This window comes from Pseudonaja textilis, chromosome 15 (assembly GCF_049901715.1).
Source record: "Pseudonaja textilis isolate UNSWEBS1 chromosome 15, rPseTex1.2, whole genome shotgun sequence".
Classification (NCBI taxonomy): Eukaryota; Metazoa; Chordata; class Lepidosauria; order Squamata; family Elapidae; genus Pseudonaja; species Pseudonaja textilis.
The window spans coordinates 599,249-623,625 of NC_142004.1; the positions used below are offsets into that span (position 1 = coordinate 599,249).

A 24,377-nucleotide genomic window follows, 5' to 3' on the forward strand; every position below is an offset into this window, starting at 1 on the left:
TCTAGCTTTGATTCCACAGGAATATTTCTCTCACATATACAAAGACAGATGCTGGGTCCAAAGACGTTTGGAAACTTAGCAGCAATTTTATCATGTACAAAATATTTTAAATCAGCAAATTCTGGTGGCAGAGTTAGCAAGATATAGGAAAGAGGGTTCCTCCTTTTGCTGAAGAAGAGCCTGTTAAGAAATCTGATGTAATTACAACACACTCATCCGCACAAAGATACCACCTTGCATCCCGGGAAGCAACTTCAGGGCCCAGCCAGAAGTGCGGGCCTTTCTTGGCTCCCCCGGCCTCCCAGAACACCAGCCCCCCCCTGAGCGGCCCCCTTCTTGCTAACGAACATACGGTCAAGGCACTTAAAAAGACGTTTCCACCCTCCCCTCCGGACGTGATAGGTTGTTGCCTGACTGAATCTGCTACAGACGTGAAATGTGAAAAGACTGGCAGTAAATCAATCGCTACAAAGGAAGCCAAGGTGAACGTCACAACGGGGAAGGTCCTAAGAGTCTCTACTTGAAATTCCTGGAACGGAAAGTATTCCAGAACACATGAAGATTTTTCTGATAACATGAAAATCGGAGATGCCGAGCATCCTCGGGCCGGCTCCTGTCGAGAGGCACCCCTGCACTCCCTGCATCCTGGGGTCTCCACGGCAGAAACCGTGCCGTGTGTTCCTGCCTCAGAGAAGAGCAGTGACTACTCCGTGCGCAGCCTGCTCTCCTCTGTCATTCCTCGGCTCGGAGTTCTCGGCTGGGAGGCTGCAGCCTGGAGCAGATGCGCTCGTAAAAGAGCAAGTAGGCACTGGAAGCCAGGACCTCTTGCAAGGAGCTCTTGCGCACCACGTCATCGGAAACCCAGAGCCACTGGCTGCCGGCAGAGGGCGGCGTCCGGGACGAAGATGGGGAACGGCGGAAGGTCACAAAGTGCCCTGAGTGCATGTCCCCGTGGTGGACCACGACAGCCATTAAGCGGTACACGTAGACGGGGGACCTGCCGGAGGTGGGAGAGAGGCAGAGGCTCATTCCACCACCATCCTCCCCTCTTGCGTTTGGAGCTCAGAAGGGGAGCAATTTAGCATGTGCCTCTTTCCAGCAACTGCCTGCATTCTTGGCACAATGGCTGCAGCCGCCTCTAGGACCCTCCTGGCAGGGCTGGATTTCACCCAAAGGCTCAACCATGCGTACAATACCCGCGTGTTTCATAGACAGGCTGAGCAGCCCATGGAAGATGCCAACCAACGGTATTTTACAGGCTGCTCTCGTTCCTGAGGAAGTCTTTTATCAGCAGCCCACCCTGTTCTCACTTACCCACAGCCAGGAACAGCCAGGTAAGGGAAGCCGATGGAGGGAGGCAGCCACGGAGTGCAGCACATGCCGTTGTTGAGGATGGGTTTGCCGTTCCCTGCTCGTTCCACGCCTGTGGGAAAAAAACCCAAGGAAGCCGATTCTTGACGTCTGAGGGCCCCCAATATAGGTGAGCGCTTCCATGAGTTCCTACCTTCCCCGGGGTCTGGCTCTGCCTGCAGACCCTCCCTGGGGCTGGACTTATGGGTGGGGAAGTGCTGCTTGTACAAATCCAGGATGAGGAACTCGCTGAACTGCACGTGCTCGTTCCGCTTCAGGGGCAAGCCGTGGCTGGACCAACTCAACCGTTGCAGGTGGATGCAGAGACACTGAGGGAGCTAGGAAGCCGAGAGAGAGAGAGAGAAGGAAACGGGGCTGCTGGTGGCAGGACGAAGCATTCCCATGTGCAGTGTAGCTGAAACACAAGCCCAGCGTTTTCCCAAATAGGAGCCCCTGGCTCTTAGGACGCCCACGCAGGACCACTGGCAAATTTCCTCTGCAGAGTTTGCAGTACATGTAACAAGAGAAAGGTGATCCTTTCCCCCTCCAAATAAACCCACCACGGTTCCTCCACCCCAATTCTTACCTTTCCTAACTTCAGCTGCTTAACAAAAGTCGTTCTCTGGTGCTCCATAGTTTGGAGGCCCTTCGTCCCTTCAGCCTGAATCTTGGGGAAAAGGACAACACAATTTCTAAAGTGCTCAGGTGGATCCAAGACACAACCCACAAAGATGCTACTTTTACACCTGTGTGCAAATTGGTGTGTGAAATACAGATCACCGCCATGTGATCCCAAGGCATTTGGAAGACTTACTTTGGTACAGTTGTCACATACAACATCCTTGACTGATTCGGAGGAGATGAAGTGTCGAAGACAGTGGTCCAGTGTCAAGGGATGGCCCTGTGGACAACGGGAGGAAGTCAAGCAAAGGTCAGGAGTCCGGCAGATTAGTAAAGCATCGCTGTGGACCTCCAAGGAAGCGGACTTACCCACAGGGTGGCCGGGATGCTCAAGGACAGGCTGTCGAAGGTATCATATCTGAGGGGACTCTGAGAGAGAAAGGAGCACCAGATTCCACCTGAACGTCTTCCCACTTGCCATCAGACAGGCAAAGAAGGAGAAGCCCCTCCATTGCCCTGCTCAAGTCAGACAGTCCCATCTTCCTTTCTGGTGGATCCCAGAAGATCCTACACAGTGGATCCAAAAAGCTGCACTTATTTTTCTTATGTACCTGTTGCTTGCAGTGCTTGCAAACCATGTGACTGGTCAGTCTCCCATTAAAAGGATGCCGCCTTTTCCAACGATTTGGCACAGGATAAAGTGGACCTACAAAATAAAACTCATTTGCCACAATCTGTTGTGTAATAAGGCTGCCAACCCTGTTAAAGCTTTTGGTTTTTTTACCTTTTGTCCGGCAGCATATTTGCTCTTGAGGTATTTCCGGCTCCTAGATAGGAAAAACAACAAATAGTGTAGTAGCAAATAGTCAGAAATATCAAGACTTGATTGTTTGAATTACTTGTGTTGGAGATTTAAACATTGTAAAGAAATATAAAATGTATCCCTGCCCAGCCCTACGCAGGCTACCGAAAAATAAATCCTCAAAAGTTCAAGATGGCAAACTCCCAGGTAGGTAGAGGACAGGTGGCTGGCTTAAACTGTATTTTGGTTCCTGTTCTAATTCTACTTGTACTCCTTAGCTGTTCTTTCACTCACCTCCAGTGAATGCACGTCAAATAAATGTGGAATCTGGCTCTGTCCGCCTCGTTCTTCTTCCAGGGAAGAAGTCAGAACATGGAACAGTTCATGAGCATCCTGGCAAAGAAAAGAAAAAGGGACAGGGGAGTTTAAAATGCCTGGTCAACAACAGCAGGAAAGACGACTGCAATGAACAGGGAGGAAGAAGGCAACCCTTGCTCCTGTGTTTATATGCCCAATATCACAGACCAGACCGTCAGTGTGGGGATAGCGAGAAGCCTTACTCCTCCCTGATCGCTACCTGCTCTTCAAAAGAGGAGATTTGCCAGCGGTACAGCCTTAAAACCTCCAACAAGCAGCTTGCATCCAGGAGGTCGTCCTCAGTTGCCTCTTGGCCGGATAAAGCTGAAAGCAACAAAGAGTTAATGCAGACGCTTAGAAAAAGGGAATTATTCCCCTCCCGGTCCTGGAGCCTCTGATTCTCAGGAAAAGGCTTTACGCTCATGTGCTTTGGAACTGTCTACAGAGTGGAAAATCTTGACACCAATGCTGTCAGAACGCACTTGCCTGCCCTAACATTGTCAAATGGCAGAACTTGCATTTAGTTTTGTACAAAGTTCAGATGAAGCGCGTCCTCTTGCCGTGCCCATATTCACAGCATCATTTCTAGAACACTGTTCCACCACTACATCGCCGCTTCCTCCGTTAGCATAAAAAGTGCTGTGTCTGTCTGCTAGGTAATCCAATGAACAGAACAGGGAATCAAAGGTTAAAAGACAGGACTTCAGAAAAGTGACAGACACCACAAACACCCCCTCGAGGTCTTGCAAAGGGATCCCCACCTTTCAGCAAGTGGAGCAAGGTCAGTGAGAGGGACCGCTGCCCAGACTCCTTGCTCTGGCCATCCGAGTCCTGGCCTGCAAATCCTTCCAGCCACTGAATGAGAGAAGGACACGCTGACAGACCTTGGAGAAGGGAGTTCATGAAGCACGTGTTGCCCAGATTGAGCAGCCCAGGCACCAGCCCTGTTGCGGAGGAAAAGGATCCATTTAGGGGGTCAGGCTTGTGGGGCTCCCCCTGCTTCTCTTCAGCGGCAGGCTGCATGGGAGGCTCCCCGGTGTCTTCCGTTGACTCGCAGCCATTTCAATTCCCAAGTGGGCAACATCCCCAGGGGAAGACCCGGGTTGTGGGTGCCATCCCAAGTGGGCACCCCTCCTGCTCACCTTTCCTGCGCCTCTTCCTCTCCGCCATGGGGCCCCAGAGGACGTAGAGGCCGGCGGCAAAGACGGCGGCCACCCCACCGATGACCCCCCAGTTCCTCATCATCCTGGACCTGAGAAGAAAGGAAAGAGGTGACAGGAGTCCCTCCGGGTTGGCGGGGGGGGAGGATGGAGGGCAGCCTCCCCCGCCCCTCGCAGGATTCCGAGCCGGCGCGCCGACCCGCTCCGCTCGCAGCCGGACCTGGCCGAACTCCCGGCCCGAAGGAGCCGCCGCAGCACCGCCGTCGCCCGCTCCGTTTCCAGCCGGCCGAAGCGGCTCAGCAGCATCCCCGGCTTGGCTGTGCCCCGAGGACGGAACTGAAGATGCGGGTCCGGGACGCGCGGGGAAGACTTTCCGGGGGGAGCGGAAGCCGACGGGTCCAGCTCCTTCCCGAGGGTCTCGTAGCAACGGGGTCTTCCCGCCCCCTCGGTTGCTAAGGCGTTCTACTCTCAATGGATCCCGTCGTACCCCAGATGCCGCGAAAACACGGTTCCGCGGGCCGAAAAAAAGGTTCCGGGCAGCAGCTTCCCTAGAAAATAATAGGAGGAGGGCATCTTTTCCTGGAAGGCAGAGAGAGAGAGAGAGAAAACAACATTCTAGATCAAGTATTTTAAAGCAATTTTAAAACACTGGCAGTTCTACACAGGAGAAAGCCCACTGAGTCCAGCGGGAACTAAGCGCCAGGCGATAAAGTTGCACAACTAAATGTTCATCCCAAACACCAACTGAAACCAAACACTTTGAATATATTTAAGAGGGTTGAAGCAAAATATTAAACAGCGTGAGAGAAATGAAGGAAAGCAGTTCTGAAACATTTCAAACTACCACATTCTCTAAAATGTTTAGAATGTAAGGCAACCTTTCAATCTTGGACAAAACTTGCAATGAGCTGGAGTGATCCAAAAAGAGGACAAAAAGGCTGACGTGTGCAAAATCCCAGTCAAGACTGTGTTGCTTCAGGCTCCCCATGCATTATCTAGTTGCACCTTGGCACCTCCAGTGCCGACTTTCCTGATTCCCTGAGCCTGAAAGCTGCTTAGCCCAAGCAAAAGCCAACACACCCAAAAGTGGAGTTAAGAAGTTATCCAAGCCAACTTCTTGTGAGACAGATCCAGTGCCCTCAAGCCTCCCAATGACCAGAAGGTAGCCTTCCTCACGTTCTGTCTTCCAGAGAAGGGAGAGCAACTTCCAAACACACACACACACACACACACACACACCACGCACACATCTGAGAGACAAAAAGCTGGCATAAGCTTTGCATTCTGAGGCAAGTGCACTGATCATCATTGCATCAGTTGTATACTCCAAGCTAGGGCAAAGCACACTTATTCTAGTGTAAATGGAATTTATACTGGTGTTTCTTCTTCTAATAGGAAACTCCGGATCTTGTCTGACCCTCCTCCTGCTCTCTCCTTCTATTTGCGGGTCCCCACCACTTTGTAAGCCTGCACCACGTGTATTCATTTTTTTGAACTGAGTTTAGCTCCTTACTACTTCTAAAATGCTTTTATTGCCATTTCGTTCAACTCAGCTCAGCCACTCCACCTGCCACAGCCAGCCCTGGAAGGCTACGGGAGTTGCAGGTGAAGAGGCAAAAGATGGAAGCTTCCTCCCTCGCTCTGCCCCTGAAAAGGAAGAGCTACTTACAGAAGAGCATGGCTTACATTTCCAGCTCTGGAGCCAAGAATCTCTTCCAACCCAGCAAGAAATCTCTTCTTAGTCATCTCTTGCAGCAAACCCTACAGCTGTAGGAGGAGCTTTGGAGAGCTGGATCCATCTTGTAGAGCTCTTTCACCCAGCCGGGCCCTCAGTATTAGATTGGGGTGTTCTGCCCCCAAGAGCTCTAGGTTTTCTTCTAATTATCCCTGCCTGGGGTGTTGCAAAGGTCTCTTGCAAGCGAGGTGGAAGATTCCCCTGCAGCCAGGGAAGTGAACTGAGAGCAGCCAGCAAGGAAGAGGGGAGGATTTCCAGGCAAGTAAGCTCCCTCCCTCCCCCGCTGCTGCTGCTGCTGCTGGTACAGAGCTTGTCCCCTCCTCCTGGATTTGCATTGTGCAGGCAGGCTGGCTGCAACGGGAGCTGTCCTACTCTGCAGCCTCCTGAAATCACCTGCTTCTCCTCTTCTCCCCACCATGTAAGAGCGATGAGGCTTCCAGCCACACCTTTGCAATGGAGGAAGATTTGTTCCAGCTAAGGCAACTACCGTAAGTAGCCTGGGGTGGGGAGAGCGCCCCAGTTCCTTGAGGGGTATTACAAAGACCCCCGTTGTGTCTTGCCCCAAATGCCTTGCTTGCAAGGTCCCCTCCCACCCCCAGCCGGGACCCTCTAGAGGTCTGGGACTGGAGTGCTCCGATCCTCCCAGCCATCGCTGATGGATGAGAGTTGTAGTCCCACCAACTGGAGGGTCCTTGCATGGGGGACCCTGCCCAAAACATTGTTTGCTTCCTCCCAGGATCAACACTTCGTCTTTTGTGGGAGGTGTTATTTTCTGAAGGGAAATTTCAGAATTTTGACCCAGCCAAAATGTTTGCGATCATGGAAATGGAAGATCTTAGATTCTGGACATGTTTTTCCTTCTCTTCCTGAATGCTGCAAGAATGGGGGTGGCTAGGAATTCCTTTGCTTTCTCCTGCAAATACAGGTTTGCAGAAAGATCTGAGGGGAGGGGGGAGGAGGAGGAGGAAGGCTTTGAAAGACTTGGGAGGATGTGCATGGCATTGCTAGGCAGAAGGGGGGGGGGCGTAGTTTATGCTTCCACCTCCGATAAGTGTGATGAACAGAGACACCCACACGTTTGCAGGAATTTGAATTTCTCCTTGTGACAGTCTGGATCTGTCAAGAAATAACCTTTTATTTTGCTGACTGCTGGCTGTGAATCAGGCACAGATCAAATTGCAAGGTTTCCTGGGCGAAGGAGCCTTTCATACGTTGGCTTAATTAGCTCCTTTCAGAGCTGCGAGGTGCTTCAGTGCATACAAATGCATCCCACGGAGACATCTCGAGCGCCCGAGAGCCTTGCTAGGCAAAGCCTATTTAAGCACAGTTCCTCCCTGACATCCATGGGAGGGCTCTGTTTTCTTTCATTCCAGCTCCGGTTCACGCTGGCAGGCAGGGTCTTACTTTCTGAAAGATGCTTCCCGTCCCAGAAAGAGAGTCTTTGGAAAGCTTCTGTAGTGGGTAGAAAACAGAGCGCCGCTCCTGAAGTCTAACCCTCTCACAGAACCAGGATCTTGCCCTGCTCAAACCTCTCCTTCCCCACAAAAAATCTCAAAAGTAGAACCAGAAGGGCCTGATTCAGTGCTGGGAATCCGTCCTGCCCTTTTCTTCACTCAGGATCCCTCCCTGTAGGCCAAACTAGATTGTGATAGCTACAGCCCACTTTGCTTGGTGAAATGAAGGAGGTTGCCCAGTTTTAAGATTTCAGAATGGATAATTCTTGAATATGCAAGCTGGCCATGGGGGAGGCACAAAATTGATCAGGTTCCACTCAGTGTGAACTTCCTATGACCAAAGTATTTGGAATTAGTAAACAGTTTAACGCGGACTCAATATTTCTGTCATGTAGCTTCTCCTCTCTTCTTCTTTATTAAGGTGCATATAGTTTGTGGGATAAATGATCGCTCCCACAATGCTGTAAAGGCTCCTTAGGCGTGGCCGTCTGGCCAGTGCAGCCTAACATTTCTGGGCAGGGGTCTCCATAAAGCACTTGCCCTTCTTTTCCATTCTGCAGATGGAAGCTCCCTTGCTAAAGGGGGCCTGTCTGTCTGTCAGCTTCTTGCATAATTCATGCTGATGAAATATGAATGGGCAAAGCATGAAGAGCAGCCACAGAGGGAAAGCATGAAAGCCCTACAGTCCTACGGAGGCTTTGGATTCTGGGTGTGCTGAAAAACCAGGATGGGGTCATTTGTGGCCATGATGATTTCAAATCCAGGAGACAAGACACTGTTTATCCTTAACACTGATGATGTTACCTAGTCAGGTGATGAAACGTTGGCAAGAAAACCAAGTTCAGAGAGCACCAAGGACTCCACAGTTCAACCCTGAGCTACAATTATTCTCTTCCATTGTAGTGCTTATCCTTATTATCTCTGTCCCAGCCCTCACCCGCCTAACTCAATATCTTGGTTGTTCTCAAATTACTAAAATACTAATAACTCATTTCTCACCTCACCCATCCAAAAGCTCTCCTAGCATATGACTGGCTGCATATTGCAGCAGAAATTCTGCTTCTCGGTTGAAAAAATATGAAATATTCTCTTTGAGATACTTTTTAGTCTCTGTATATCCTTCTCAAAGCAACCACAACAGGCCTTTCATATTTGTGTGTGTCAAATGTATTTATTTAGCCAGCTGGGAGCCAAAGTGTCATTGTCTGAAATCTCAGATATATATTTGCATTCCCAGCACTTACTGACCTTGTAGCTTTTGCTGGATTCATTGCCATCTGCACAGGGAAACAGATTTAATTTCTGGCAAGCAATCAAGATCCTTCACCATTAAATAGCTTACATATTTCTTTGACTTCATGAGCTATCACTTCTAAGATGCCCTTTGGCACAACTTCCTCCAGACAAAGATAGAAACTTTCTCTGCAAATCTGACATCCAGACAACAATAGGCCTCACTATGACTCCCCAGCAGAAGACCTCAGCTTATGTCTGGTACCAACAGAGGTGCTAAGCCAAATCCTGGTTTCTTCCAACCTCCATGGAATGAATCTCTTCCATCTTGCTAGAGTTGTCAAGTTCCGTCGGACAGGAGAAAGCACCCGATCCGAAGACGATACCGTGTCAGGAGAGCACGAAGTTCAGATTGAGGGTGTCCAGACTGACCTAGAAGCTGTAGAGTTGGAAGATGGAGGCATTGTGCCAAAGGAGTTTGCCAACCCAACTGATGGTGAGTAGATCATTTAGCCCTTGACCTTGAGGGGGAAAAAAAGGCGAAGTGGTCATAACAGGCCAGCACACGAAAGCAACCTGGAACTGGGATTGTGGGTGAAATCCCCTTGTCTCCTGGCATACTTGTCTCCCAGATACTTTCATGGTGGAAGACGTGGTGGAAGCCATTGGCTTTGGCAAGTTCCAGTGGAAACTCTCCGTTCTGACTGGCTTAGCATGGGCAAGTAAATGGATCTACCATTCTCGATGGGTTCTTGGGAAGTATTAGCTCAAAGCAAGACTGGGCTTGTCTTGACTGGTCCACCTAGATAGGGGATCTCCAAACTTGGCAACTTTAAGACTTGTGGACTTCAACTCCCATGGCTGGCTGGGGAACTCTGAGAGTTAAGTTTCAAGTTTCTTAAGCTTCCAAGTTTGGAGGCCCCTGACCTAGGCAATGGGGTGGGTGGGTACATTGCTTCTGAAGGACCTTGGCAAAGGGTTGATCATATCGTCTCCTTTCACTTCCAGATGGCTGATGCCATGGAAATGATGATTCTGAGCATCTTGGCACCTCAGCTTCATTGTGAGTGGCGATTACCCACCTGGCAGGTTGCATTGCTCACATCGGTAGGAAAATACCACACAGCTCCTCCTGTATCCTCTAGGGGGTTTCCCCTCGTTGCCCTGGGGTGTTAACAGTGGGAGCTCCACTATGTTCAGCAAGCAAGTTTAATAATGCAGGGAGCATAAAAATTCTTGGCGTTGCTAGACGTAAACTGTAGCCATTCCTATGTATGGTTCCTTAGTTGTCAGCCCCATTGAGCCAGACCCCCCGTGCTGAATTTCAGTATTAGTTTTGCTTCTCACTTTACTTTTGAGGCAAAGCAACAATAACATCTACTGGGAATCTTGGCCTGCTCTAATTAATTTCAGCAGCCTGGATCTGGGACTTGGCCCCCAATGATGCTTGTGACAATTTATTGTCTGATAGGAACCTACTTTATTGTTTTCAGGGGAATAAAGAGTTTGTTTTCCTGATTAACTTACAAGAAGTTGCAGGCACTGAGAACAGTTATGGCAATGTTTGTTATATCCCATGCATAGAATTACACTGGCAATTCCCTCCAGATAACTCCCTTTCCTGAGGTCATGGACGCATGGAAGATTATCAATAAATCTGAATGAATAAGGGACTGAATTTAATGAGTCAGAAGTGATTAAGCATTGTTTATTATGTTTGCCTGATAAATGCATTTCACCTACACCCCAGTATATTACACTGATATTTTTGAAGGTATGGCCAATTTACCTGATCCTTCTACCTTTCTCCTTCTCCTTTACCGTTACCTTCTATCCTTTATTGTCTTGTGTGATTTTTAGTGCTCAGAGAAGGAGACCATTAGAGCTGGGTGGAGAATACATTCAAACCCATCAATAAATTGTGTTTATTTACCTTAGACATGGCAAGGGCTCCTGTAAAATTCCTGTGCAGAGAGTCCGTGGAATGTCTGCTGCTAAGCATTTTTTTCCTTCATCGTTAGGAAGTCGTCTTCTTAGGAAATCCCCATTTCAGCTTGCACTTAACAAATGCATTTTGTCTATTCTTTGCAGGTGGTTTTCCTGGGGATGATGTTTAGTTCCACACTGTGGGGAAATATTTCAGACCAATACGGCAGGAAAACCGTAAGCCTCCCGCGTGCCTCTGGGATATTTGCTAGTCCCCTTGCATTAAATGCTAAACCATCATTACTCCGCTTAGCATCCTTCCAGATGTATGAACTGCCATCTCAATCCTCTGCAGTTCCCATCTGTAATCCCATTTACAGGCTCAAGGATTATCTGCTATATATTCTGCAGGTTAACCCTAAGGGGAAAGTTTGGGATTTTCGTCAGGGGAGCAGTAAAATTTGCTCTCTTGCTATTTCTTCCTCCTGCGCAGGGGCTGAAGATCAGCGTGCTCTGGACCTTGTACTACGGAGTCCTTAGTGGATTTGCACCAATTTACAGCTGGATCTTGGTCCTGAGGGGCTTGGTGGGCTTTGGGATTGGAGGCGTCCCTCAGTCGTAAGTATACCCTCCCTTTGTCCAGACACAACACGGACTTTAGAGGAGGCCTGTTTGAAATGGCCGCCATCTTCTCATGGCTCCCCAATTCTGAATCCATCACCAAGTCAGGATAAAGCTGTTCTCAACCTTCAACCTCTGGAGCTTCAGTGAAAACTGCACAGTTTTATTGGACATCAGGACCCCTATTGTTGTAATGCTGCAATATACCTCTTTGGTGTTTTTATTCTTTCCAGGGTAACGTTATACGCAGAATTCCTCCCCATGAAATCCAGAGCGAAGTGCATATTGCTGATTGAGGTGAGTGGAGAAAAGTCAGGTTTCAGATGGCAGAGAAATCCAAAATGAAAAGCTGAGCAGTAGAGATTTCAGAGTCCAATTTTACTGTTTGTGGCTCCAAAGCTGCCACATTGGTTGGGAGAGTGCCAGGTGAGCAAGTCAGGTGAGCAGAACAGGTTTTCCAGCAATGGTGGCCATCAAGAGCCGAGGCAATTAATCTACCCTGAAGAGATGGAACTCATCCACTGGAAAAAAAAAAAACGCCCTGTTTTTGCCTCCTTTCCACGGACAGGTCTTCTGGGCCATCGGAACTGTCTTTGAAGTCCTCCTTGCGGTGTTTGTGATGCCCACGCTTGGCTGGCGTTGGCTGCTCTTCCTTTCAGCTCTCCCTCTTATGCTGTTTGCCATCTTGTGTTTTGTACGTATTCTTTCTGGGGTCAGAGTCTCTGGCTGCACATGGGGTGGCCTTCCTTCCTTGGTAGTTAGATAGTCTAAGGCCTCATGTCCTCAAGAAGTGTCCGATTACCACCCCACTTTCCCTCAACAAGACAGGAGGTTCAGGCTGGGCCTCAGGTTGGGGAAAGCCAAACTGGGCAACATCTCATAGCCTTCCTTGTCTCCTGCAGTGGCTGCCAGAAAGCGCCCGATACGACGTGTTAACCGGTAACCAAGAAAAGGCCATTGCTACATTGAAAAGGATTGCAACTGAGAATGGCGCCCCGATGCCTTTGGGGAAACTGATTATGTCTAGGCAGGTGAGTTCGGAAGAAGGTGAATTGAAGAGGAAGGGATGGGAGCCACCTGTCTTCATGATGGTTTGGTTTGACTAGTTTTCTTTCTCTAAACTGCTGAGAAAACCTCCCACCGGCAGTCGATCCAAAGGCAGCCAGGCAGGCAGGCATCAGTAGGAAAAAGCAGGCGTTGCATTTGAAGCCGGACTTCTCTATAAACAGGGCTTGCGTTTCGTACTCGGCAGTTGCTGGCAAACTTTTTAAACAGCGTTTCTTGCTCGTGCAATAAACCTCAGAGATTAGTGACCTGGACTCCTTGCCCGTGTGGCTTCCAGTTCACCCAAGAGAACCTGGAGCTGCACATTTGCACCTGACTTTATGCTGATTGTTGAGACAGCACTGAACAACTGTTGTTTCCAAACAGGAAGATCGAGGGAAAATGAGGGACTTATTCACGCCACAGTTCAGACTGACGACACTTCTGCTGTGGTTTATCTGGTAAGACGGCAAGGCTGCTGGTCCCAGGTGGGCTGGTGGCCTACAGGCAGTTTGGCTGAAGGCAATGGAGGTCTGGCTGTTGACAAGCAGCTCCCTTGGGATCCTCTGCCCACCCTAGGCAGTAGGTCTGTGGGTCCAGGTAGTGTCCTATGGGCCCCTTAGCCTAAAGGACCACATCCCAGAAGTCTCACCACAGTGGAATCCTGCAGACCCCCATGGAGTCCAAAGCTGGAAAGATTTACACTGATAAACTGACCGAGACTTTTTAAATAGTAGAAATATGAGTGGAGAAACAGACATACAGCAGTAAGAAGTCAGCAAAGCAAGCGGTTGCTTGCTAAAGTCTCCCAGGAGGTGGGTTAAATCAGATTTAATAACTTTGCTCCGAGACAAATGCAGAACATCTGGGGAGCATCTCAGAACACGTCTCGGTTCCTCTCCAGTGAGACGCAACGGGCTGCTGTAGTTCTTCTCTCTGAGGTGCCGATAGCGGTGGTTGTTTTATGCTTCCTTTTGAGGGCACCTCGTTTTCTGATGGGTTTTTCCTGTCCTCTTCCCAGGTTCTCCAATGCTTTTTCTTACTACGGCCTCGTCCTGCTGACCACGGAGCTCTTCCAGGCGGAAGACCTTTGCAGCTGTGAGTCAGACAGAGCGGGGACAGAACATGCGCAGAATGCCCTTTGCCTTAAGGCTAGCCCAGAGGATTCCTCTGAGGGAAGACCCTGCAGCTTCTCAGGGGGCACCTCAGTGGCCACCTAGTCTGCCCTCCAGTAGCATCTCCTCTTTACGCTGCACTTTCCACCAGCTGCTGGTTTCCGATTCTTGGCTGCCTTATTTCTGATTCCCAGCTAATTCTCCAGTCCCAGCCGCCATGTTTAATAGCTGGCTGAGGAATTCTGGGAGTTGAAGTCCACAAGTCTTAAAGAGGCCAACTTTGGAGACCCTGGCCTAGAGTTAATCTCTGAAGTTTCCACTAAAACAAGCTGATGCCCCTCCCCCTCCCCCACCATCCGTCCTGTCCAGCGTCAGATTGGGGAAGCTTTATTCAACGGATGTTTCTACCTGGTCCCTCAGCTGAGGTCAAGCAGGACCATTGGCAAGGTGCCCATTCAGCCAGTGGCCTGTTAGGGTGGGTAGCGGCCCCTCTCAATACTTCCACGAGCATTTCCCAAGGCCAGGGGGGTTCCTTAAAGTCTGCCCTGGGTGGGCTGGTCACCCTGTGGGCATCTGGTGGGTCGACCTTGCTGATGGTCAAGTGAGAGGGATTCTGCCAGCGGTGAGCAGAAAGCCCAGCCAGGCCTCGGGGCACTATCCCGTGGTGGGCTATGCAGCAAAGGGTGGGAGCTGAGGACCTCACTTCCTTCCCCTCCTCTCTTTCTCCATGCTCCATCCAAGTGTCCAGCAGGAGGAAAACGGTGAAGGCCAAATGTAGCCTGGCGTGTGAAATTCTGACGGAAAAGGACTACATCGATCTGCTCTGGACCACCCTCTCGGAGTTCCCAGGTAGACCTTCGGAAAGGGGGTGGGGTGCCCATGGGGGTCTGCGACTGGGGGAGGAGCAAGAGGTGGCAGGGTACCAGAGTGAAAGGAGGAGCTTGTGTTGTGTTGTTCTGGTCCGTCTCTTCGTCCTTTTGGCACCGCTGTGGCTGGGAAGGAAGTTCTCAGATATGAAGCCAATGGGACTTTGGCTCCCCACCTCATTAAAACCGGCACGCTGCCAAAGAACTTTTAAACTTTAGCTGCATTACCCAATTTAAGAGTGAATTTCTTCCTCTGGAATTTCCCTTCGAAGAGATACGTTGGCCGTTTCCCCTCGTTTCTATCTCGTTTCTATTGAAATGGTGATTATGGCCTGGGGGCCCCCACTTTGCTCTCCCAGATCATCCCAGTCCTTTGAAGAGAGGTTGCCAGGAGAAAGGACAGGCCTTCCCACGTGGGGCTTCACCCTGGAGATGTGTGCAGCACCTACCAATCCTGCTCTTAGAAATGGCTCTTGGGGAAGTTGCTCTCTGATCAGACTTGGCCAGCAAGTTCAGAAAAGTGGATAACCCAACCTGGAACCAGTGGCTGGCCAGACCCTCCCTTGTTGAAGGAGACCCCAGGCCTCCTGCAACCTGGAAGGACTCCCCCTCATACCCAGACCCAGGTGGTGGTGAAATGGCCTTCAGGTTCCTCTCCTCCTCCTCCTCCTCCTCCAGGGGTTCTTGTGACCTTGTGGGTGATTGACCGGATCGGCCGCAAGAAGACGATGGCCCTCTCCTTCCTGGTCTTTGCCTTCTGCAGCCTCCTGCTTTTCCTCTGTGTCGGCAGGTGAGTCCGGGGGGGATCCAGAGAAGTGGAGACCCCCCCCCCCCGGTTGAGGGAAAGGTCTATGGTCTGGGCCTCTGAAAGCAAGCCACCCTCTCTTGATACAGGAAGGTGCTCACCGTACTGCTCTTCATCGCCAGGGCCTTTATTTCGGGAGGATTCCAGGCCGCGTATGTTTACACCCCCGAGGTAGGAAGGGAAAGCACCTCTTCTCTAGCCAAGAGCGGTGTTGGCGCTTCCAAGGGAGAGAGAGGGCTTGGCCAAATGACCGCCAGCGGCAGCAAGCAAAGGGGTGGGCAGGGAGCCTCAAGGTGATTGTGGTTTTCTCAACAGGTCTACCCAACTGCCACCCGTGCCCTGGGTCTGGGGACATGCAGCGGAGTGGCCAGAGTTGGTGCCCTCATCACACCCTTCATTGCCCAGGTAAAGCCAGGACACCTCCTCGTGGCTACTCAGGGTTTCCCTTGACCCAGTCCTGTCCTGGGATATCCCAATGAATCAGGTTTCCTGGAGACTTCTGAAGGGAAGCTCTAGCAGTACAAGGGCAGAGCCTGGATCTTCATGCTAGATTTTCTATAACCCCTTCCGATTCATGAGAGGTTCTCTAAGCTTCTTCTCATTCGCCAATGTATGTTTCTAAAGAGCCTTCAATAGCACAATTGTGAGGACACACACAAAGGGCTAAATATCATGAAGAGGTTGCCTGCCTTCTCCATTCTTCAGATATAAGGCAGACAGTTCCCTGTATTGGTACCTCATCTACCTAGACTGCTCTGAACAGGAAACCATAATCTTTGTCACAATATTATTGCAAAGTTCCAACACGCTAATCAACCGTAATCAAGATCATGGCTTGTCCAACCTAATTTAACCCTGGGAGATCTGACCAAGCCTGGAGGGTTCTTTCTTTGGTCTCAACCCTGGCAAGGACACCACTCTTTGCTGATCTTCTTCTACCTCCATTTCCAGGTGATGTTGGAGTCTTCGGTCTACTTGACGCTGATCGTCTACAGTGGGTGCTGCATCTTGGCAGCTTTGGCCTCCTGCTTGCTTCCCATCGAGACCAGAGGCCGTGGCCTCCAGGAATCCACCCACAAGGAGTGGGGGCAGGAGATGTTTGGGCGTGGCGTCCCCCAATCAAACTCTGGCTCTCAGGGGTGATCGCCCCGCCTGGAGGAAGTCAACACTCCCAACACCCAAGAAGTGCAATATCTCACTACCATCCTTGGCCCAAAGAAGGGATGGTCAACCTGTCCTGGGTCCTTTGTTGCTTGCATCTTCACCAGCCCCACATGCAAGGAGAGGCATTCCATATGGGAGTTGAACATGTGTGTGTGTTTGTGTGCAATGAGGAGGAATGTGACATAACCACGGAAAGATCTAGCCCCAAATTCCTACTACGTTTTTCATGGCGGACATAGACAACAGAACCTGGTTTTGTTCTTGTTGCCAAGGGAACTTCTCCACCTCACACAAACAATTACCATGCCTTCAAGGACTCCATCCTTCACAAGACATCCCATGTCTTCAACCTTGAGAAGCAAACGGGTTCATCTGTGTGTGTACGCTTGCCGAGAGTAGCTCAAGGACGCTTGTGAATTGATCAGCAGCCTTGCACTCTTCCTATCACCAAGAACTGTCAAGGCCCCCAAACCACTAATTTAGCTGCATCTCCTTGGCAACTGGGATTGTGAGGGTGGACAGGCATTCGGATAAATGCTGTTCCTCTCACTGATAGATAACTTCCTTGGATATTGAAGTCAATCCTGCAAAAAAAAGGGAAATTTGGAACCGCAGCCTAGGGTTATGATTGCCCCGTCTCCAAAGGAAGGTTGCGCCCAAGGAAACATCCACCCAGGTGACCCAAAGACTGGAGTGTTTTTCTCAGCAAGCAGCTAGAGGGGAAAACATCTGTAAGGTTAGCAAATGGTGCATGGTGAGGTCACTACAGGAAAAAATTCTCTCTTGAATATGAGGTTCATCCAATAAAATGAAAGGGAACAGATTCTGTCGGGTCAAACTAGATCCCTTCTTCCTGCAACTCATAATGGTGAAGGTTCCTTTGGGTTCATCTCTACGTTCCCCAACAGAGAGGCCTAAGAATGGGTACCTGCCCCAGTGGTGGTGATCCAGAAGCATCCAGCTTAACCGTCCTCTTTCTGTCACTGGGCACCCCACAAATGCCAAAGGTTCATAGGCAGAAAACGGGGGCCCTTTCTGGACATTCCTCCTCATTTCTCCATCTGTTCAGAGGCATGTCTTACCCGTCACGCCTAGCGGACTTTGACTGGCTCAGCTAAGGTGAAAAACATCGTTTGGACTGGGAAGCCTCAGGTGGTATTTAAGGAAGCTGCACTTTTATAGCTATGATGTGTGTGTGTGTGTGTGTGCGCATGTGTGCCAGAGGCTCATGCAGGCAACTTCTAACATGTTTAGGGCTAAGTGGCTTCTACTAAGATGGGTTCATTCCTTGTGTGTCCAATCACACTTGGCCAATCAAGAATTCCATTCTCTTTTGATGGGTATCTTCAGAGAACTCCATGAGTGGCTTTCCGGAATCTGGTTATTTCAAAACATTTACCAACTGCTACTTAAAATTGTAGGCAAGTTCTGTTAGTTGTGTAAGTGACTTGTACAGATAGACCAGCTTCATGACACAAAAATGATCAAAAAGAGGTTGCCTCTTCCAAACCGAATCACAGGCTATTTAAATTGATTAGATTTTCCTCTGACGATGCAAACCGATTTTGCAAGCTTCTGATTGCTGAGCTGGAAATCTGCGCTGTCCCCTTTCCCCCCCCTTTCTGACAATAAGTTTTGGCCTCCTCATATTCGAGGAGCATTTTAATACCAGAAATTCACCAACATACGTAATGAAGATAGGGCTCTAAACACACCAAGGTCTATTGGTGTGTTCATTAAAAAAAAGAAGCAACAATGCCATTTGACATTCAGTTGTGGTGTTGGGGACTCTGTGGGTTCTCCAGTTCTTTAACTGGCAAAGCTTTGGGCAGAGATTGCTGTATATGCTGTGTGGAATGGTATTTGTATTTTTCAGTGTTTGGGTCAGAGGGGTATTATTTAAGTGTCTGCTATGTTCGAATGTACAGTTTCCAACTGTGACGCGTGTTCTCAAGATTTCTGTATCCTGAGCTTCTTGTACTATATTTTCATCTGTCTCTGTTAATTACACACCATTAGGAAGTGCAATTCCATCCTGGACATCTTATGTTGAATAAATGAGTAGTTTTTCATATGGAGGAGAATTATGGCATTCTCACTCCCTCAAAAGTAGGAATTGTGTCCACCATCGGGCTGAAAACTCACCCCAGCTCCAGTGCCCTCAGTCTTCCCTGTTCTTTTCTGGAAAGTGGCAGCCGGAGCTGCAAAGTCCAGAATGAAAAACGAGAATCGGTGACAAACAGCTGGAGATGTCCCTGGTGTGTTTGTGTCCTGGAGCTGCTCAGAACCAGGGAAGAAGCCGCCTGCTTGATCCGGGGTGCTCCTCATCCACCTGGCTCTGCTGCTGCTGCTGCTGCTGGTGGAGATCACGTCCTTTTGCTGCCCCCTCTAAGTGCAAGGAAAGGTCCTCACCTGGATAGCTACTACTTGCAATGCATCCCTGGAGACCTCGTCAACTGCTGTATTTAGACGCATCAGGTTTTGACCAGCTCAGCAGGAAGCCCCAGGGGTGTCCAACCCTGGCCACTTGAAAACTCATGGACTTGAATTCCCCAGCCAGCAAGGCCTCAGGTCTTCCAAGTTGCCAGGGTTGGACATCCCTGAATTCATCCCGATTTATTCAGATGGACAATCGCTCTCTGAGCTGTGAGCTTACTGGAGTTGACCCTCACATACTTTTAAGTGATGAAAAGGAGGTTACCTGAGAAAGTAACAAGTAAACACAAATCAAGGCTCAGTCAAACCTGCTTTCAAAGTATTTTTTAAGTTTTAACAGGATAACTCCACTAGAAACCAGAAGCAAAAAGAATATGCATCGGGAAGCAGATGTAGTTGGTATTTGAGAAGAAAAAGCGGTAAGAGAAAGTTGTACCCACAGAGCAGACGGGACCAGCCCGGAGAAAGAATAAAAAAAATAATATTATTTTTTTTTCAGATGATTGTTTGCCTTCTGCTTGGAACACATTTGTTCTTCTGCTCCCTAGGAATCAAACCCAGCATCCAGGAGGAAAATTTGAGGTTTATGATCTGTAGTTAGGCTTGGGAATCTGTGCAATTGTTGAGGTTACACATTTTCCACCTGCAGCTTCCCACGTTGTTCCATCAACATTTAGGACATTTTGGGGGTGCCAAAAACCCAAATCAAGAAGGAAGAAAAGAGGGAAGAACGGCTTCACAAATCTTGGAACGCCTCCCCAAACCCAAACAGCAGTCTTATGCACTCTGTACACACAGCCAAAGTGGGGAGCCCAGTTACAAATATTCTTAAGGAACCAGACCCCCAAATTTGACAAGATCAGCTCCCCTTTGTGAGATGGAAGGAAGAAGAAAAAAAAAAAAACCCAGACCTACACAGAAGGGTTTTCTACACCTTTGCGCTTGTTCAAAGATTTGCCCGAGGTGGCTTGGTCAACTTCTGGCTTTTTAGGATCTTCCCAAAGAGTTTGGCTGCTTCCATGGCACAGCCCCAGTGAATGGTGAGCCCAAACCCTCCGTGACCGTAATTGTGAATCACCTGAAAGAGAAAAAACACGGGACCTTCGAAGCACAGAAGCGGATGATCTGCCAGATCTCCTGGAATCCTTTTCGTTCAGAAAAACGGCTACCTCTGATTGGAGCGTCCCCTGACGAAGGGTCTGGTATTCCAGCCGGACTTTAGGGCGCGTTGGGCGTAAGCCACTCCACTCCTCGACTACCTTGGCTCCCTGGAAGAAGTACATCCGGTGGCTTGTGCTCAGGCCCCGATGCTTCCGCGGGCTATGGGGCACTAAAACCCGGGATGAGCTGCCAGGGGGGCTTCCTTCTGGGCCAAGGGAAACGGGGAGAATGCCAAGCGTTCCTCGCACGAGCCTTGGCCCGTCTTGGCTGAGCGGATCTACCTGGAGGCTGGGCATCAACTTGCAGCATCCTTCCCAGATTTTTCTACGGTCCTCTGGGCTGTTCTCTGTACTCCAGTTCCCCAGCTGAAATATCCCCCCCAAGGTCACCGTGCGGCTCCTGCGAAGAACAGAGGGAGGGAGGAGGAGTCAGTCCTGAACGACTTGAACTCAGGGCTTCCCCCACCCTTCAGGATAGCGCCCCTTCCTCAGCCTGGGGTCCTCCAGGTGGGTTGGGTTACAGCTCTCATCCTGCTGAACCAGCACGGTCAGAGGGCTGCCCCCTAGAAGTCACCAGGTCAGAGGAAGCTGGGGGCCAAACGGTGTTCCCTCCTCCCTTCGATCCTAAGAATACTGGATCACTGGATTCCAGTAGGAAGAGGACTTGATCCCAGGAGATGCAGCTGGAACGTCTCTTGACTACGGTCAACTTCCAGCTTAGCTGGGTCCACCTTGACCCTTCCGCCACTCCGCACCGCCTATTCCTCACCCGGGGATGATGTAGGGTTCCTTGTAGATCCCAGAGTCAACGTCATGGGTGATGATGAAGTGTTTCACCCAGGGGGCCTCCACCTAGAGGTCCAGAATAAGCACGAAGGTCAAGAAGAAGCCGGGTTGAGCCCCGGTGCAGCCTGCCAATGCACGGCCCAAAGAAGCAACCGCTCTGCTTTCTCCTGGTTTGTTGTGACAAGCAATGGGTCCCAAAGAAGACTATATTTATTTATTTAAACAACTGCCCACCTCTGTCCGGCAAACAACACCGGCCTCTCCCTCCCCGCTTGTCTCTAGCGTTGAGGGCCTTCTGTGAAGGTTCAGAGCAGCCTTCCTCCACGGCCGATGTCCAAGTGTGCTGTCCCACTAGACTATGTCACAGCTTGCCTCCACCAGCCCTGTTGACCACCCCCCCTCCCCCCAGGCCTCACCTTGATGATCTGTCCTCGGCCTGGACACAGCTCAGGGTCAGTCTGTAGCTCTCCAGCACGAACCCCAGTACAGTTCACCACAACGTCCACCCCTTCAGCGGTCAGCTAATGGAAGAGAGTAAGTGGATTAGTTCCCCACCTTGCTTTGCAGAGTTAGAAGACACCCCCCGCCCCGCCTGTCCAGAGCGGTGCTTCTCAGACTGAAGTCCATACCTCTCCAAGCTGCCCAGGTGAAGCTCTGACCTAGAGTGACCACCTCCACTTGGTGCCCTCCAGGTGTTCTAACTCCCACCATTCTCGGCCAGGTCTACATACAGCCCAGCTCACCTCTTGGAAGGACTTGATTTTCCGGTGGAAGAACTGGACCTTCCGTGAGGTCAACCTTTTAAGGGCAATGGAGGGTGGTCAGCAGAAGAGTTTGACAGACATGCCTGCGGGGTTTGGGGGGAGGGGAGGCTAAACGGGACAGCAGGGCTTGGAGGCAACCGTTCTACCTTCCCTCCATCCACAACTAGTTTTTCCAAGATATTAACACCCCTGGGCTATGGAAGGTTGAGGCTAGCCGGTCATTATTAGCCGGATGACGAGGGTTCCAATGTATCTTCCAAGGCCACCAAATGGATTAAAGATTCAATCCAAGGCCCCAAACCAGCTTTCCCAGCCACCTGCTCTGCCCCATGAGAATAAAATCCGAACGACCTAAAACTCAAGACTTTCCCAATGTGGGCGGCAAGGAAAAGAAGAGCCATACATACTGGTTTGTAAGCCAGGTGAGATAGGTTTTGCCCTCCAAGATCAGGGCCGTGTTGAACCAGCCGTAGCTGAAGTTAGGGGGAAAGAAGACCACAATATATAGATATAAATACAAATTCTGAGAGTTGAAGTCCACCCATCTTCGAACAGCCAAGGTTTAGACACGCCACTCTACAACAGTTCCCGAGTCCAAGGCCAAAGAGGCCGCTGAATACCTGTAGCCGGGGAAGAGGTCAAGCTCCTTCTGGGTCAGTTTCCTGAACCCCAAGACAATATGTTTCCATGATGGATCCTGCAGAGAAAGACACCGAGGTAAGACAAGGGAGAAGTAGAACCTCGCTGAAATGCAAAATAAATGAGTGTTGAACCAGAAGTCTCGGCAATGGGGCCCCACCATCGAGAACTCTCTGCCTGCAACGCTCCTGAATTTATTTTCCCGCCGGTTGGAAACCTCTTGGATTACAAGGAGGGACGGAAGCGGGATGAGAAATCCTCAAAAGCAAAACTCCTGGTGAGTCTCGCAGCCCCGTCTTCGTACTTTGCTCCAGCCTTCCAAAGAGGAACCAGCTTGAATCGCGGAAAGAGCTCAGAGGTTTTTAAGCTGACCACTTACGGGAACCGGCCGTGTGAAGAGGTTGTATCCAGAGATCAGAAACAGCCCCATCTCCTTGGCTTCTGCGGAATCCACATGTCGGAGCAGATAATCAAAAGTCTCCTTGTTCCAGACCCTGCAGTATTAAATAAGAGAGGATGGGGCATCTTCCTTCCAATTTGAACTCGAAGGAATTGCCAGAGAAAAACCGTTGGCAGGTAGAAAGGTTGCAGAAAGGCACAGCTCAGGTGTATTTGAGGCAACAGTTGTAGAGGAAGAACCACGTGTGAATGTTGGCACAGATCCTCCTCCACCAGCAGATTAATTATAAATTTTTTATCAGGGCAGAAGGAAAAAAAATTACCTAGTTTATCAGTTTGCATTTACATTTAACCCACTGAACACTTTACTTTTCACCGAGGCATCCCTGAAAAACCAAAGGGGTTTGACCCTCTGCCCCTTGCAGGTGGATGGGCTTCAACTCCCAGAGTTCCTTAGCCAGCCTGGTGGAAGGTGGGTGGGCTCCAGCCCCCTGGTCCCCCAAGAGGCGCAGGAGGCGCCCAAGCGGCCCTCACCAGGGGAGTTGAGCGCTTGCTCTTACGTTTCCTGCGTGTTTCCTCTGTCGTCCAGGTAGGGCTGCCAAAGGCCAGCAGCCCCACTGCTGGTCGTGCCGGGGCAGAATTCATCCGCGTAAATCTCCAGCTGCAGCGGCTGGTCAAGGGAGGGATATCGGTCATGGATGCAAAGGGCTGTGGACAGACCCATCACCCCGGCTCCGATCACGGCAACCCGCATGGGAGAGTCTGGAAGGGGCAAAAAGGGAGACCATCTTGCACCCCCTCAAAATAACCAACCCCCAAGAAAAAACAACGAAGTTTTCTCTCCCGGGGCGGGGTCCTGGGCGTTTCTTTGCCCCTCGGACTTCTCCAGCCCTCCCGCCACAACTGCTGCAAATCACAGTCCCCCCAGGGAGGTCCTGGTGTCCCAGGCCAGGCGGGACAATTTTGGGTTGGGGCTATTCCTCCTGGACACAGCAGGTTGCCCCCTCCTGCTCTAAGCTTTCAGGGGGAGGAAGACCCCCACCCTGCAGTTTTTCACACACCCCCTTAACACCCCCTCTTTCCGTAACGATTGGCAATAAATGCAAAAGACTGAAAACTTTTTAAAAGCTGCCAAGCCTCTCTTGGGGGGAAAAAAAGCTAGATTTTGACCAATCTCAGCCAAAGAGTTTCGCCTCTTCTCTCAGTCCGGCTGGCCAGCCCCTCCCTCTGCTAAATCTCCACCGTCTATTTTCTGCAACGCCCCCCACACACACACACTCCGCGCCAGGAAGCCACTTTCCACTCCGAACCCCTCTGTCCTAATTTCGTTCTCACAACCCCAAAGAAGCCAAGCGAGAGGCAGAACTTCTCACCGGGACAATCCAAAGGCCCAGGAAAGTCTTCTGCTGTTTGCCCCACAGGGTGCAACTCCTGGCAGGAAGGAAGCTGCGAACGGGCTGATGCGTTGGGCAAAGGTCCCTCCGCCAGGTTAATGAGTCCATCAGGTGGAGCTCAGGTTTCTCCTATGCCAAGACACCTTTTTGGGGGCAGAGAGAAGCAAGGCGTCACTCAGAGCGCCAGCCAGACTCGGCTTTCCTGATCAGGAGTGACCTCTGGTGTCCAGCCCAGGGAGGGCCGGCTCCCTTTTGGAAGTTCTCTGCACGAAAGAAGCGTCTTCAACACACACCCAAGGAGCCAACCTTCTTACCTGGCACCATCCAGGTTGGTCTGAGGGGGCCGTCTCTGGACTCTTTGAGCTGAGCTGGGCCGACGTTTCTGGAACTCAGCTAACTTCCTTCTGTCCTGTCCAGAGCACCTGGGTTTACAACCGCAAGACAAAACAAAGAATCCTTCTAGAAAGATCTGCCAGGACACCCCAAAACCAAGACAGAATGGATCAGGCTTCCTTATCGAGCGAACGTTCCTTCCCCCGGGCTCCC

General features: G+C 50.4%; 3 protein-coding genes across 12 annotated transcripts; 1 reads left to right on the forward strand and 2 right to left on the reverse strand.

Moving 5' to 3' along the window:
* Positions 1-66: 66 nt before the first annotated feature.
* Positions 67-6,326, reverse strand: USP30 (ubiquitin specific peptidase 30). Of its 9 annotated transcripts, none has more exons than XM_087912972.1 (14): positions 5,960-6,082; positions 4,511-4,863; positions 4,273-4,382; positions 3,892-4,074; positions 3,351-3,454; positions 3,068-3,166; positions 2,756-2,798; positions 2,583-2,677; positions 2,341-2,400; positions 2,165-2,251; positions 1,937-2,017; positions 1,505-1,688; positions 1,315-1,423; positions 67-997 (listed from the first exon to the last, which is right to left on the reverse strand). In XM_087912972.1, exons 2-14 carry the CDS (start codon positions 4,594-4,596, stop codon positions 733-735), a joined length of 1,506 nt encoding a protein of 501 aa, XP_087769098.1. In that variant the 5' UTR covers positions 4,597-4,863; positions 5,960-6,082; the 3' UTR covers positions 67-732. The 9 variants fall into 9 exon arrangements, with proteins under 9 accessions (XP_087769098.1, XP_087769099.1, XP_026575207.1 ...); XM_087912973.1 differs by having other exon boundaries at positions 5,977-6,067; XM_026719422.2 differs by having other exon boundaries at positions 4,511-4,838; positions 5,960-6,024.
* SVOP (SV2 related protein) lies at positions 6,065-19,190 on the forward strand. The gene is made up of 16 exons (XM_026719363.2): positions 6,065-6,513; positions 9,048-9,208; positions 9,345-9,430; positions 9,721-9,819; positions 10,804-10,875; positions 11,132-11,256; positions 11,493-11,556; positions 11,828-11,953; positions 12,162-12,290; positions 12,691-12,764; positions 13,325-13,401; positions 14,160-14,267; positions 14,963-15,074; positions 15,179-15,260; positions 15,405-15,494; positions 16,041-19,190. The coding sequence occupies exons 1-16, from the start codon at positions 6,479-6,481 to the stop codon at positions 16,230-16,232; spliced, it is 1,632 nt and encodes a 543-aa protein (XP_026575148.1). The 5' UTR covers positions 6,065-6,478; the 3' UTR covers positions 16,233-19,190.
* On the reverse strand, positions 18,999-24,300 carry DAO (D-amino acid oxidase). 2 transcript variants are annotated; one of them, XM_087912977.1, is made up of 12 exons: positions 24,146-24,300; positions 22,998-23,199; positions 22,418-22,532; positions 22,020-22,096; positions 21,807-21,872; positions 21,379-21,433; positions 21,052-21,156; positions 20,619-20,701; positions 20,132-20,249; positions 19,859-19,957; positions 19,604-19,767; positions 18,999-19,146 (listed from the first exon to the last, which is right to left on the reverse strand). In XM_087912977.1, the coding sequence occupies exons 1-11, from the start codon at positions 24,153-24,155 to the stop codon at positions 19,636-19,638; spliced, it is 1,062 nt and encodes a 353-aa protein (XP_087769103.1). In that variant the 5' UTR covers positions 24,156-24,300; the 3' UTR covers positions 18,999-19,146; positions 19,604-19,635. The 2 variants fall into 2 exon arrangements, with proteins under 2 accessions (XP_087769103.1, XP_026575229.1); XM_026719444.2 differs by adding an exon at positions 23,811-23,974 and having other exon boundaries at positions 18,999-19,767; positions 24,146-24,272.
* Between the last annotated feature and the right edge of the window lie 77 nt (positions 24,301-24,377).